At 46.6% G+C, this 12,272-nt stretch overlaps 1 protein-coding gene across 21 annotated transcripts in view; it reads right to left on the bottom strand.

Annotated features, from left to right (window-relative positions):
• PDE4DIP (myomegalin) overlaps nt 1-12,272 on the bottom strand; it is a 245,740-nt gene that overhangs the window by 36,971 nt on the left and 196,497 nt on the right. For 15 of the 21 annotated variants that reach the window (XM_057500614.1, XM_057500618.1, XM_057500610.1 and 12 more), the window contains 8 exons: nt 8,989-9,430; nt 7,957-8,149; nt 6,970-7,086; nt 5,841-6,369; nt 4,167-4,402; nt 3,118-3,169; nt 1,746-1,969; nt 934-1,077 (listed from right to left, as the gene is read on the bottom strand). In XM_057500614.1, coding sequence (XP_057356597.1) covers nt 934-1,077; nt 1,746-1,969; nt 3,118-3,169; nt 4,167-4,402; nt 5,841-6,369; nt 6,970-7,086; nt 7,957-8,149; nt 8,989-9,430 — 1,937 coding nt within the window. The remainder of the gene's footprint in view (nt 1-933; nt 1,078-1,745; nt 1,970-3,117; nt 3,170-4,166; nt 4,403-5,840; nt 6,370-6,969; nt 7,087-7,956; nt 8,150-8,988; nt 9,431-12,272) is intronic. The other 6 variants (XM_057500617.1, XM_057500620.1, XM_057500621.1 and 3 more) reach the window with 1 other exon arrangement.

The raw sequence follows: 12,272 nt of genomic DNA, 5'->3' as shown, positions 1-12,272 counted from the left end.
AAAATCCTTGGCCTTCTGCTCTGTTTGACCCCAAAGTATTTATGCAGATGTCTACAGTGCTCTGCAAGCAGCTCTCCCTCCCCTTGGCTTTCTGGCCCAGCTGCTGCCCACTCTGGCCCAGAAGGTGTAAGGCAAGGCTCCAGAGGAGTCATATCCTCTTCCTTCAGATTTGGGGTGACCGTTCTCAGGAAACATGGGGGCAGCAGAAGGAAAGCACTGTGCTTTCTGGGAGCATGTCTGCAGGAGTCCGGTCTCCCCACACCCCACACTGGAGGCAGGCAGCCAGTTGTGGTGGAGGTTAGAATGCAAGGACAAGGTTTGCCCTCCCACTGCCAACACTGGTGTGGAGCTGCGATTGAACAGCACACCCTGGCAACTAGGCTGAGGCAGGGAAATGAAATGTATGCCTCTGGGTGGCCCCAGGATTCACACTAGGTATCAAGGCCTGCCAACCCATTAATAAACCCATGAATGGGAACATAATATGGATAGACTCCTACTGAGGATACTGAAGCATCGTCAGCCAGGAAGCGCACAGCTGCACATACTGCAGAGGCCCACTGTGCAGGAAAGAAGGTAATGTGTGTTTGGGAGCAGTAAATGTTTCTTTCTATTCTCTGGCTGCTATGATCCTGGGAGAGACACTGCCTGTTTGCTCCCCAGAGCAGAACGAGACAAAGAAATGAAAATGTTTACTTTAAAATGATTAGCCTACTACTAGTCAATATTGGTATGCACATCAAAGTCTATTGTAGACTTCTTGTTTCTCTAAAACAGTTAAACAAAGAAAAGTTGACACAATTAGCGAATTAAGATTTGTTTTGGACTGGATGCATATAAGCCCCTAACAGTGTAAACATACATCCCCAAAGAACAGTCAAACAAGCAGCTGAGGGAAGGAGATGAAGCCCCTGCCCACTGGCTGCTGCATACCTGGAAGGGCCTGGCTGGCCTCTTGAGGGAGGTTCTGGGGAGCTGCCAAGCTGATGGTGTTGCTGCTGGGTTCGGCCTTAACCCCCTGAGCTGCTGATGGTTTAGAAGACAGTACAGCGGAAGGACTGGAATGATGGATGCAATCTACAAAACCCACAAATGAAAGAAAATGTTTGGTGTTCTGCGAAGAACTGACCCCTGGCCCTATATTTAACCCACGGTACCAGGGCAGAGCCTTGCTTTCGGGGAAAGTGCCAAACACAAGCATGTGAGCAGTATTCACTTCCTTGCTTGCGGAGAGCTCCTTCAGTGAGGAAAGCCACCCTAAAGGGGACAGTGGGGCTCAGAGCCCTGAACCCATGAAAACGGCACCTCCATAAACACCAGGCAAAACCAACAGCATCTGGCTGGATACAACAGCCATGGATGCCAGGGGACGCTGTTCCAGAGGTGTAGCTGGCCACGACCACTGCACGAGCGATAAGCTGTCGCATCTCAAAGGAGGAGGTCAGTCAGTCAGGCAGATTCTATGCTTATGAATAGTGGGGAAAAGAAGTCTGCTGTGATTGCCCTCTCCCTCCTGCAGCTCACATTGGGCCCAACAGCTTTTACCTGCTGGAGGAGACCTGGTGACAGGGGTAACTTCTAGAGTCAGAGGCAGAATAAAGGTCCTGACCCACTGGGGCTTGTGCTTGACCCTTAGCCCCAGAGCCAAGTTCAGCCTGATACACACAAGGTGGATCTTAGGCCTGGTTGTGGAAGTCGCCTCTCAGCTGAGATAGAGGTGGTACCACCCAGAAAGTGGAGGCTACCTGAGTGGCCCAGTGAAGCTTTCTTGCCCTCATAGTGTGTGTATTCGCTGGCTATGTCCATGTCAGAGCAGGCTTCTAGCTCATCAGACAGGAAGGAGGAGCTGCTGGGGGAGCGGTGGCAGGCAGACAAGGCATGGCTGCTGCAGGGTGTGAGGGACCGGGCATCCAGCTTGGCCTGCAGGAGTTCAATCACTTTCTCCTTCTCCTGCAGCTCCCTGCTGAGCCTAGAAGCATGAAGGAGGACAACAGGTGAAACCAAGCTTGCTGGACCAGCTAGCCCTGACTCAGGCAATTGGAAAAGCCATGTAAGTCAAGGGTACCATTCCTGCAAAGAATAATTGAAATAAACTGTCTCTGATTAGGTGTGGAGAGTAGGTGAGATGCAGAGGAAGGAGGAGCGATAGCTACTAAGTGCCCTGGCCACATGATATGCCGAGGCACAGTGGATACTCAGCTAGCCCTCTAAGGCACTGCTGCTTGAAGTACAGCTGTAGTTAGAGCACTGCTGGTCACCAGCAAGATAGGTATGGAAATTGAGAGTAAACACTGAGAAACAAACAGCAGTTTAGCATTACCACAACATCCAAGAGCATGGTAAGTGGAATCCTCTGGTTGACTGAGGCAGAGAACATATATGTGTCTGTGGTGGGATAGAAATGAAAACAAAAACAAAATGCTTTGTCCTTCACCAGTTACTCTGAGAAGCACTATGTGGTCTACAGCACACTCGTGACACAAAGGGGCTCAAATTTGTGACTACAATGGACTCTGAAACCAGATTTCATCACATATTTTAAGATTATATGCAGTGACTCATTAAAATCTGGTTTTTAAGGTGCTGTAGCTTCCCAGGTACCTGCAACATCTAGGCCTTTTTCACTAGGAATAGTGCTGGTAATTGCTTACTAGGAGTAACTCACTAGTAATTATTCATGAAGAACAATTGCTATTATTTGTAATATGCTCCTTTTTTCACCCAAGGAAATTGGCTGGCTATTAAACTAGCTTCCAACTCAACTCAGGGTAAGCCAACTTGGCAGAAAGTACACCCTGGTCTTTAAATACACAAGGGGAAGGCAGAGGAGAACCTTGGGGGTTGCCAAGGACCCCTGAATCCTGCTTGGTTTACTTTTAGGTCAGACTGACTCTAGGTTACTGATCCTGGAGAATAAGTATGTGAATAGAAATTAATAGAATTATATTAAAAGAGAGTAAAGAATTAGGCTAAAAGCACAGTAAGGTGTTCCGTGAATAAATGAATTCATTACAATCAGCATTTTCCTTTTTTCCTCCTTGATCTGTGTAATCCTGGCCACCCTTGACCCCTTGGGCCTGGTTCCTGATTCCTTTCTCAGATCCTACTTTGCATTACCTGAGGGCCAGCGGCTCAGGTCCAGCTTGATTTGTCTCACTTTTATGATCCTCTGCAAACCAAATTCAGAGAGAAATGGTAAGAAATTAAACAGGTCCCGCTTCACCCATTATAAAAGCCTATTTGGGTACAGAATAGTGACTGCTCTAAGTGTGTCCAGGACAGGTGGGATAATTATTCTGGGAGGCCTCAGATTGCTGTCTTTAGAAAGGAGACCTGCAGGCTCTCCAGAGCTCACTGGGCAGAACCTCCCTGACCTGACGATTACCAGCATGATTTCTTCTGCCTTAAATCAGTGCAAAAGAGTTCAAATGGCACTCGCCCAGCTTCCTTCTGGGACAGCCCAGCCTCTGAGCCAGTCACAGACTGACTCCCTGATGCACCTCTTGGCATCCCATCACAGCTTTCATGCAGAACCTGTTCTTGTTTTGAGGAGATGACAAACAGCGCTGCCCCACTTCTGCACCTGCCACCAAGACTGATCCTGTTGTCCTCCCTCGGGCATGCTCAGGAGATTTTCTAAGTAAAGGGATCCAATAATAACCAACAACCCTAGTCCTTGTACTATGACATTCAGTGCCTGAACCATGTCCAGAGGGGCCTGGGGCTTTATCCATATTTGAATTACACTCATGTAATAAATGAAGAAACAGAGGTCCCCAAAGGACAAGCCATCTGCCCAAAGCAAGTTAATGGCAACATCCAGGCTAGAGCTTGGGTCCTGCAATTCTCAACTCAGGATTCTTTCCACTATAGTGAGGTTCTGCTGTCTTTTCTCCCTGTCTCCCCCTCAGTGCTGGGTGGCTACAGCCTGCTTTCCTGAAGGCTGCACTCCTTGTGTGCTGATGTTCCTACAGTTGTAACTGTGGCCTCTCCAACCCATGTGCGCCTCCTCAGTGCTCGCACTGGGCAGGCTGATCCCCGACAGCCACCCAGGAAATGAAGTGGAAGCAGGTCCTGGGTTAAAAGGCTGCGGTGGAGGCAGCCAGCTACGTGGGCCTGGGGCTGGGGGAGTGACAGAGTATCCCAGACGCCTGGGGCCAACTTACTGGCGCTGAGTTTGCTGGCAAGCCTCTCTATCAGCTGGCTTCCCTGGGCAAGCTGCTCCCGGAAGCTCTGCCCCAGGTAGTAGTCAATGTCATTGCTCCTTAGGAGATCCTCAAAAGATTTTACTGTATCTTTTGCATGCTGTGTGAGAAGATAACAGATACCTCTCCCTTCTCGTATTTTCTGGCGTAGGTAGGATAGTTCTCGGGCCTGATCCTGAATCAGGGAATCATATTTCCTAATGCAGGAAAGAAAAGCAAAGAGTAAGAATGAAAAACAGTATTAAGTTATGGGTCCTCTGTAGAAATTTCTGTGAGAACATCTGTACAAACTCCCCTAAGCTGAATTCTGGCACATACACCAAAGGAGGTATTTCTGCTTTGAGAGATGATTCCATCAAACAGCTTAGTATGCCACCGTTCTATATACATTAGTCACATGCCCAGACATGACTCCTAAGTTCTGTGGTGGTAAATACAGCACCATATTTTATACCCCTTATAGCACCTGTACAGTGTAGACTCAACAGTTGATACTCAATATACTAACATATATTTACTGAGCAAATGCACTCAATACATACTAAACATAAATTAAGTGATTAGAACCACTTAATCCTAAATCTGGATAGGACCTTTCCTGTCATCTATTTCAAAGACCATCTCTATTTTATACAGGCTCCCACTCCACATGCTCTTGTGCAATATGGCTTTGCCCCTCTTTCACCATCATGCAGAGGCTAACCTCCACCTCTTTAACTCTTGGGGGTGCTCTGTGACCACTTTGGCCTAGTTAATATAGTGGAGGTGACGCTGTGCCAAGTTCAGGAGTAGCTCTTAACTGGCCAGGCAACCTCCTCTCTCTGTCTCTTGGAAGTCAGCTGCCATGTAGAAGTGGAACTACCCTGAGACCACCATTCTATGAGGGGCCCAAGGCAGGAGCAGAGGCCCAGGAAAACAAGAAGCCACATGGAGAAAGGGAGAAGCCGAGGAGCACCACACCACTAGACATGTGAATGCAGACAATGCCCCTGGCCCAGCCATACTGTTGATTCCAGCCCTAGTCACCATCTGATGGCAGCTGCGTGAGCCCACCCAGGTGAGAGCCACCCAGCTAAGCCCAGTCAGTCCACGTACACTATAGTGTGAAGCACTAAGCTTTGGGGCAGTTTGTTACTCAGCACAGATAACTGGGACTGATACAGAGACCAAAGCCTACCCAGTGCTTTTTAACACAGAGTGTCAGGAACAGTAATAATGGTGGTAACTAGTACTGAGAGCTTAATATATGTTAGACATTACTAGAAACATTTGTATTAATTAATTTAAATCTACACCATGCTCTGAGATAGGTTCTCTTATTATCTTCATTTACTATGTGAGGAAATAGGCTCAGAAAGACTAAGCAGGCTGCATAGCTACTAAGTGCCAGAGCTGTGATTCAAGCCTATGCATTCTTGCCATATGGCCTGTCACTTCACTCATAGATTCCTAAGGGGGAACTTGGGAGACCTGCTATTTCTCCGCAGGGCCCGCCTGTCCTTTCTTCAGATCAAGGTCTACCATTTAAATAAGTGCTCTTCTGATTTCCCTGATGGGTTTTCTTTTCTACATGCCTGAGCTACCCTACTTCAAAGGTCATCAACCAAGTAAGGGTCCAAATAGTTCCCTCCTTACCCAGGCCACATGGCTGATCGCAGCTCCTCGGCCAGCTTCCCTTCCAGTCCAGTTTTCGGGAGCTGGGCCTCTAGCTGGGACACTCTCTGGGTCAGAATCTCCAGATCCTTTTTAGTCTGAAGCTTCGGTGGGTAGAAGGCCCCAGTGCCATCAGACAGCCACCCTTCGTCCTCATCAGTGACACTATGAGGTGAGGATCCCTCAAGGGTGCCAATGGCCTTCAGCTTTCGGGGTCTCTCCAGACTAGATGAATAATCACTTGTGACCGACAGTGACCGGACCCGGCTCTTGAGGTTTTGAATGATCTTATTGGCGTTCTGCAGCTGGGCCTTCAGGTCTTTGATGTCTTTATGTAGGAGAGAGATGTCTTCCGACTTTCCATATGCCTGGAACTTCTCCAGCTTCCCCACTGGGTTCTCCAGGGGCTTCTTCTCAGGGGGACTGGCCAGTGTTGAGCCCAGGTGTTCCTGCTCAGAGCTCAGCCCCTCCATCAGGACTGTTCCTCTGAGGCTGTCATGCTCCTCACACTCTGAGAAAAGACAGAGACCTCTTCCTGAATAAAGCTGGGTATGCTGTAGCCCCTCCTTTCAATGGGAGGCAGGTTTGGTCTCATGGACCATAATTCTAGAGCAAACATTGAGGTAGTCCTTTCTTCAGCCCTAGCACTGTACTAGCATTCAAATACAGCCCTGCAAGTCAGGTGTGGTCACCTTTTATTTTACTCAGTGTTTCTCTCCTCTTCTAGATTTCAGTTTGGTGGGTATCCCTACGATCATTGGCCTTTTGCAACAGAAAAAGTTTTTTTAACTTGTGGTTTGCACAACCCCAAAAGTGCCTCTGGCCTCATTAATAGTAAGGGCTAGTCTCTTCTATAATAATCAGTTGGGTAGAACTTTTCTTTTCCTTAATAGCAGTGTGCTGAAAATGAACTACAGAAATGCAAACTCACACTCGGCCTCACTTTGGGTGAGAGGCGTCTGCTAAACTTCCTGTCTCTCTGGTCCCACGTCCCCTTCCTTCACAAGACCCCCTCAGCCCTCCTTCTCATCAGGTGTGCGACTCGCCAACAGCACTGGAGTGCGAGGTGGACTCCGGGGAGGGCAGGTGGGCCCCACACTCGTGCTCTCACCCGGGCTGGTGCTCTCCTCCCGCTCCGCCTCATTCTCACTGCGGCCACAAGTCTCGTAGCCCAGATCCTGGAGATCCACCTGCACCTGCTTGTTGTCTTGCTTCACCAAGGATTCTCCTGCACAGGAAGAGACAGAAGTGGTTAAGGAGGATCTGAATTGTCCCACCAACACCCTCAACCTCAGGGGCACCTACCCTGGCCCTTAGGCAGCAGGAAGGTCAGACCAAGAGTGGGAAAGAGGCTTCTTTGGACACGTGGGAGAACAGACCACCTGCTCCAGGAGGCTACTTCCATTAGGATGAACCTGTCTGCCACTGAAGATCTCGCCTACAGGTGACCTAGGCTTCACTGGGACCAGAGGAGTCAGGCATGTGTACCATCATCTCCAGAAGCCCCAGTGAAAAAGTGCTTTGTCCACAGAGGTTCAGGAAATATCTGAATGAGCTGAATTAATTTAGATTACCAAGACATCCGGATCTGTGTGTCTGTAAAGGTAGCTACTAGCCACATGTGACTTCTTCATATTAATTAAAATTAAGTAAAACTTAAAATTCTCTAGCTGAACAAGCCACATTTCATTTGCTCCATAACCACATGTGATATCGAAAATGAACATTTCCAGCACTGCAGGAAGTTCTATTAGAAAGTGCTGATTCTAGACCAACGATGATGATATATCTTTTGAAGAATCTGATATGGTACAAAGAGAAACAATTGGTCATGTCCATAGAAGGCAGCTTGTTGACTAATACCAGAAATCACCAACCCTAGATGTTAGCCTTGCTATACTCACATTGCAAATTTACTTTGTTCCCTTATTCTCTTCTCTGCCATCTGTAAATTGAAATTATGTACCCAGTACCACAGGTCTAGGACAGTGGTCAGGACTTAATTTGTTTTGAGGCTGGGAAAGAAAAGTGATGTACACAAAGCATGGAGCTTCTCCGGGAGAGAACAGACACTGGGCCTGGCCACCTGAAGACTAACCGAACATGACTCTGTATTTCTCCAGCTGGTTGGCCTGGGCAAAGACAGTGGCTTCTGAGATCAGCAGCTTCTCCTGGAGATCTTGGTAGCGTTGTCTGCACTGTGCCAGCTGGGAGCGCAGCTGCTTGGTGGGTCCCAGCAGGCTAAATTCTGCGTGAGGCCCAGGGTCCTGGTGCTGGGGCCGGCTAGCCAGCTGTGGAGAGAGCCAGCACAGGATCAGGGCAGGCTGAGGGCACTCCCCACGCAGCGGTGGCCACCTCCCCACCTCGGCCCTGGGGCTTTATTCATGTGTCTGTCACAGCACTCCTAATGCCATTTGGCAGTTACTTGCTTCCCAGACAGAGCTCCTGGAGAGCTGGGACAGTGTTTTATTCACCTCTCTACCTAGAGCACATAGCATAGCCAATCAAGTCTGCGGAGGAGCTCCCAGTGTGTATTTGTTCAGTGGCTGAAAAACCTCCATTCATCTCCCCCTATGCTCTTGCCCTCACTGTCCTCTCAGAATTCTCTGCATTCTCCACTCTGCTTACTCAGCAAAGCCCCTTCCCATTGGAGGGTCCTGACAACCCTTCTGAGGCTCAGGGACAGATGCTTTGATAAGCTGTGACAAAAATGGCAGGGATAAGGAAGAGATGTCATCATACACCACACGTCTAGGCCGCCTCATAAACCCCCCTGCCTCCTGATACCTCATTCTATTGAAATGATGTTTTTGTGCCATCTTTTCCCATCATACTGAGTACTTGACGGGCTGAGACCAGCTCTTTTTGGCCTGCTGCCAAGGCCTAGCATGTTATCTGGAAAGTTAGGCACTTGAGAAATATTTGTAGAAAATTAATTACACAGTATTTATGAGATGACATTGTAAAAGCCTTTATGGAGGTTGAATGTGTGAGGAGTATTAATACCACTGCTTGTAATGCAAAGGTGCCCCCACCCTGGTATGTTCTGACCCACAGGGCAGAACTCTCTAAGGTAAAAGCTGACGTCTCCAGCCCTTCTCCAAGGGTCTTGGATTCTGTCTAAGCTCACCCTTCCTTGGTGGGCATCCACTGAGAGGGCAGACCCTGGGTTGAGGCTCCGGGGCCTGGTGTGGGGCCTCATGGTCACATCATCCCCCTCTCGGCTCTGGCGCTTCCCAGGAGAACAAACGAGCTCTGTGTTCATTCTGTCGAACTCCCTGGCCAGGTGCCCAAGGAGCTCTGGGCTAAGTCTACTATTCCCTTCTTTGCTGCTCAGCACCAGCTGTTCTTTGAGGAGGCTGATGATGTTGTGGGCATTCTTCAGTTTTCCCTGGAGCTTTCTGAACTCAGCCTGAAGGCCGTTCTCATTCAGACCCCCTTTGGCTCCCATAGCTTCAGCCATCACCTCGCCCTTCTCCTTGTCTTCCTCAATTTCCCATCCATCAGACATTGCTTCTCCCATCTGCTCTTTCAGCTCCGCATTCTCAAGGCAAAGGCTCAGCATGGTGTTCCTGCAGGAGACATACACAATCAGGGGCCAGGCCTGGTCTTGGCCTCTGTTCTTAGAGCCCCGTTTACCCGCATCTCAGTTCATCAGAGACTCAGACACCCCGAGCATGAAGCGACCTCAGAGACATACAACAACCCGCTTATTTTATAGATAAGAACACTAAGGCTCAGGATGGGTGAGAGACTTGCCCGCATTCCCACAGATACTTTGTGGTGACACTATCACTAAAAATCTTGGACTCAAAACACCCAGAGTCTGACTGTCTTTTCTTGAGCCAAGCAGCCTCATGTTCTAATTTTCAGTGGCCTCAGGAATTGCAGCATATTTTCACTATTAAGAAAAAAATAAGGACTTTCGAGTTCATCATTATGGATTCTATTAATTATCATCAGTCAGTTGACCCAACACTGGATGAGAAATTGAGACCTAGTAACACAGGAGAAATAAATAACACTAATAAGTCACTGGGATGAAAAGTAAAGCCTAGGGAATATAGTCAATAATATTATATCTTTGCATGGTGACACTGGTAACTACAGTTACTATGGCGAGTATTTTGCGGTATATATATAATTACGGAATCACTATGTTGTACACCTATCTTGCCTGAGGGTTTCAGCCCTGGGCAGGTCCACTATCGATTCAGTGAGACCGAGAAATGACAATGGAATGCTCTTGGGTAAAAGGGTTTATACCCAGCTTTATTCTCCTGGAGGTTGGTCGAGCACTAGAATCATGTCTGCACCCAGCAGTCTGCAGGTCTATAATCCTCCTTCCTCTCTTTCTCCACCGAGAGCACTGGGTAGAGCTCTTTATATAGTGTCTCTGTCAATAATAGTTTATTGCCTATGGGTGTGGAAGCAGTAGCCTAGCAGGAGGCCAGTTACATCATCAAGTAGTTTAGGGTTATGTGAGGATCCTGGCCATAGGAACTGCCATTTTCCCCACATACCCGAAACCAGTATAATGTAATCAACTATACTCCTAAGTAAATAAATAAATGATACCAATTAGAAGTATAATAGTCTGTGCTTATGTAATTACTTGCTTTATATCCAGTTCCTGTGATAGGAGATTATCTTCTTTAGAGCAGGGTCTCTGACCATCCTATTTACCCTGTATCCCCATAGACTCCACAGTGCCTGCCACATGGAACATTCATATTTGTTGAATAAGATAAACTAAGCAACTAATTTTCACCAAGACATTCTAGACCCACCTTTTCTTCCTACCAAACCCTTCACTAGGGTTGGGTGGAAGCAATAAACAACATGGCTTTAACAAGGCAATTCAATTAAATAGGCAATTCAACCTAGCCTCTTTGAGCCCCAGTCTCCTTTTCTATAAAATGAGGATTATAACACTTACCCAGTGGAGTTATTGGATACTTAAATGAAATTACATATATGGTATAGTTAGCACAGGGTGTACAGCAGAGAAGCCATTTAATCCTGCTGTACTAGCTGCAGACCCAAGGAATACTAACATCAGAAGCCTATGGAGTGCTTGTTGAAAAGGCTTTAGAGCCAAGAACAATAAACCCACATTATACTTAAGTTCTGCAGGTGATTCTTAAGCATGCTAAATTGAGAACCACTGACTAAAAGAGGCAAAGGAAACAAGTAATTCACAACCTGAAGGACAGAAGCTGGCTATGCCCCTCGATTGGGTTTCTCAGTATCCTGAAGTCTTGGAACCAAGAGCAGAGCTTGTCTAGTGTGACTCAAGGAAGAAAATACTGCAGGGCACAGGAATCAGACAGAGTAGGAGTTTCCTCATTGGAGAAAATGGGGACAGAATTTTAACAAAACTGAGGTATAAAAGTTTTGAAAGGGGAACATCTGTAGTATAGAAAAGAATATTTAACTTTATTTTTTAGGGAAAACCCTGCTGTTTTCACAGTACGAACTAATGAAAGCAAAGCCCAACAAAAACTTCATGAAAGATGGGCTACGCATAAATGAGATTCTATCTTCTGCAGTATCAGTGATTCCTAAGGATGGGTGGAGAGCTACAACAGAGTCTCTGGTTAATAACTCCAGGGGAAAAAATCCACAAAGGTATCTACATTTGGTTTGATTATTTATTAAATTGTAGGATCAAAAGAGATGTATTGTTCTCTTTTTTAAGAAGTTTACTTTAGGCATTGAGATCTAAAAGCAAGATATAGAAAAAAAGCAAGATAGCAGAGCATTTAAATTAGCTGGTTCATGGGTCTGCCTGACATTTTTCTTTCATTTTTTTAATTGAAGTATAGTTGGAAAAAAAAGGAGGTGTACTGTTCTTATCCATGGCAGCTCAACTAAGTTTGCACATGACAAAGTTTAAGTAAAACTTGTGCTTTAACTTAAGCAGAATTTAAGGAAAGAAATATCATGATAATTCAGAGTAAAATAATCAGAACTAAGGGTGATCATAAGACTATTTAAAAAATTGTTTGACAAATTATATGTCATAGAAGAAAAGGCTTAGATTTTGAAAACTGGGAGCAAGATGTCTAGCCACAGACTATTACTCAACCTTGAGCAAGCTACTAGTGCTTTTTAGGTCTGAGTTTCCTCAACTATGAAACAAGGACATTGGGCTAGATGCTAAGGTTCTCTTCAGTGCTAATATTATCCTGTGATTCAGGGAAGTGGCAGAGAAACAACAGGGTATGAATTAGAAGTTGTACCTCTGCACAGTTCTGTCCTAACAACAGGTCATGGTGATTATGACCTTCAAGGATGAATGAATAAATGGATTAGCCCTACATTATCAGCATGTTTCCCAAGAACCTTTTGAAAAAAAAGCCAAGAGTGGCCAATCTACCTAATGAATCAGCTATTTGCCACTTCTGTAAA

This window comes from Manis pentadactyla, chromosome 4 (assembly GCF_030020395.1).
Source record: "Manis pentadactyla isolate mManPen7 chromosome 4, mManPen7.hap1, whole genome shotgun sequence".
Classification (NCBI taxonomy): Eukaryota; Metazoa; Chordata; class Mammalia; order Pholidota; family Manidae; genus Manis; species Manis pentadactyla.
The sequence above is the reverse complement of the archived record's forward strand: the minus strand, read 5'-3'. Positions and strand labels throughout refer to the sequence as shown.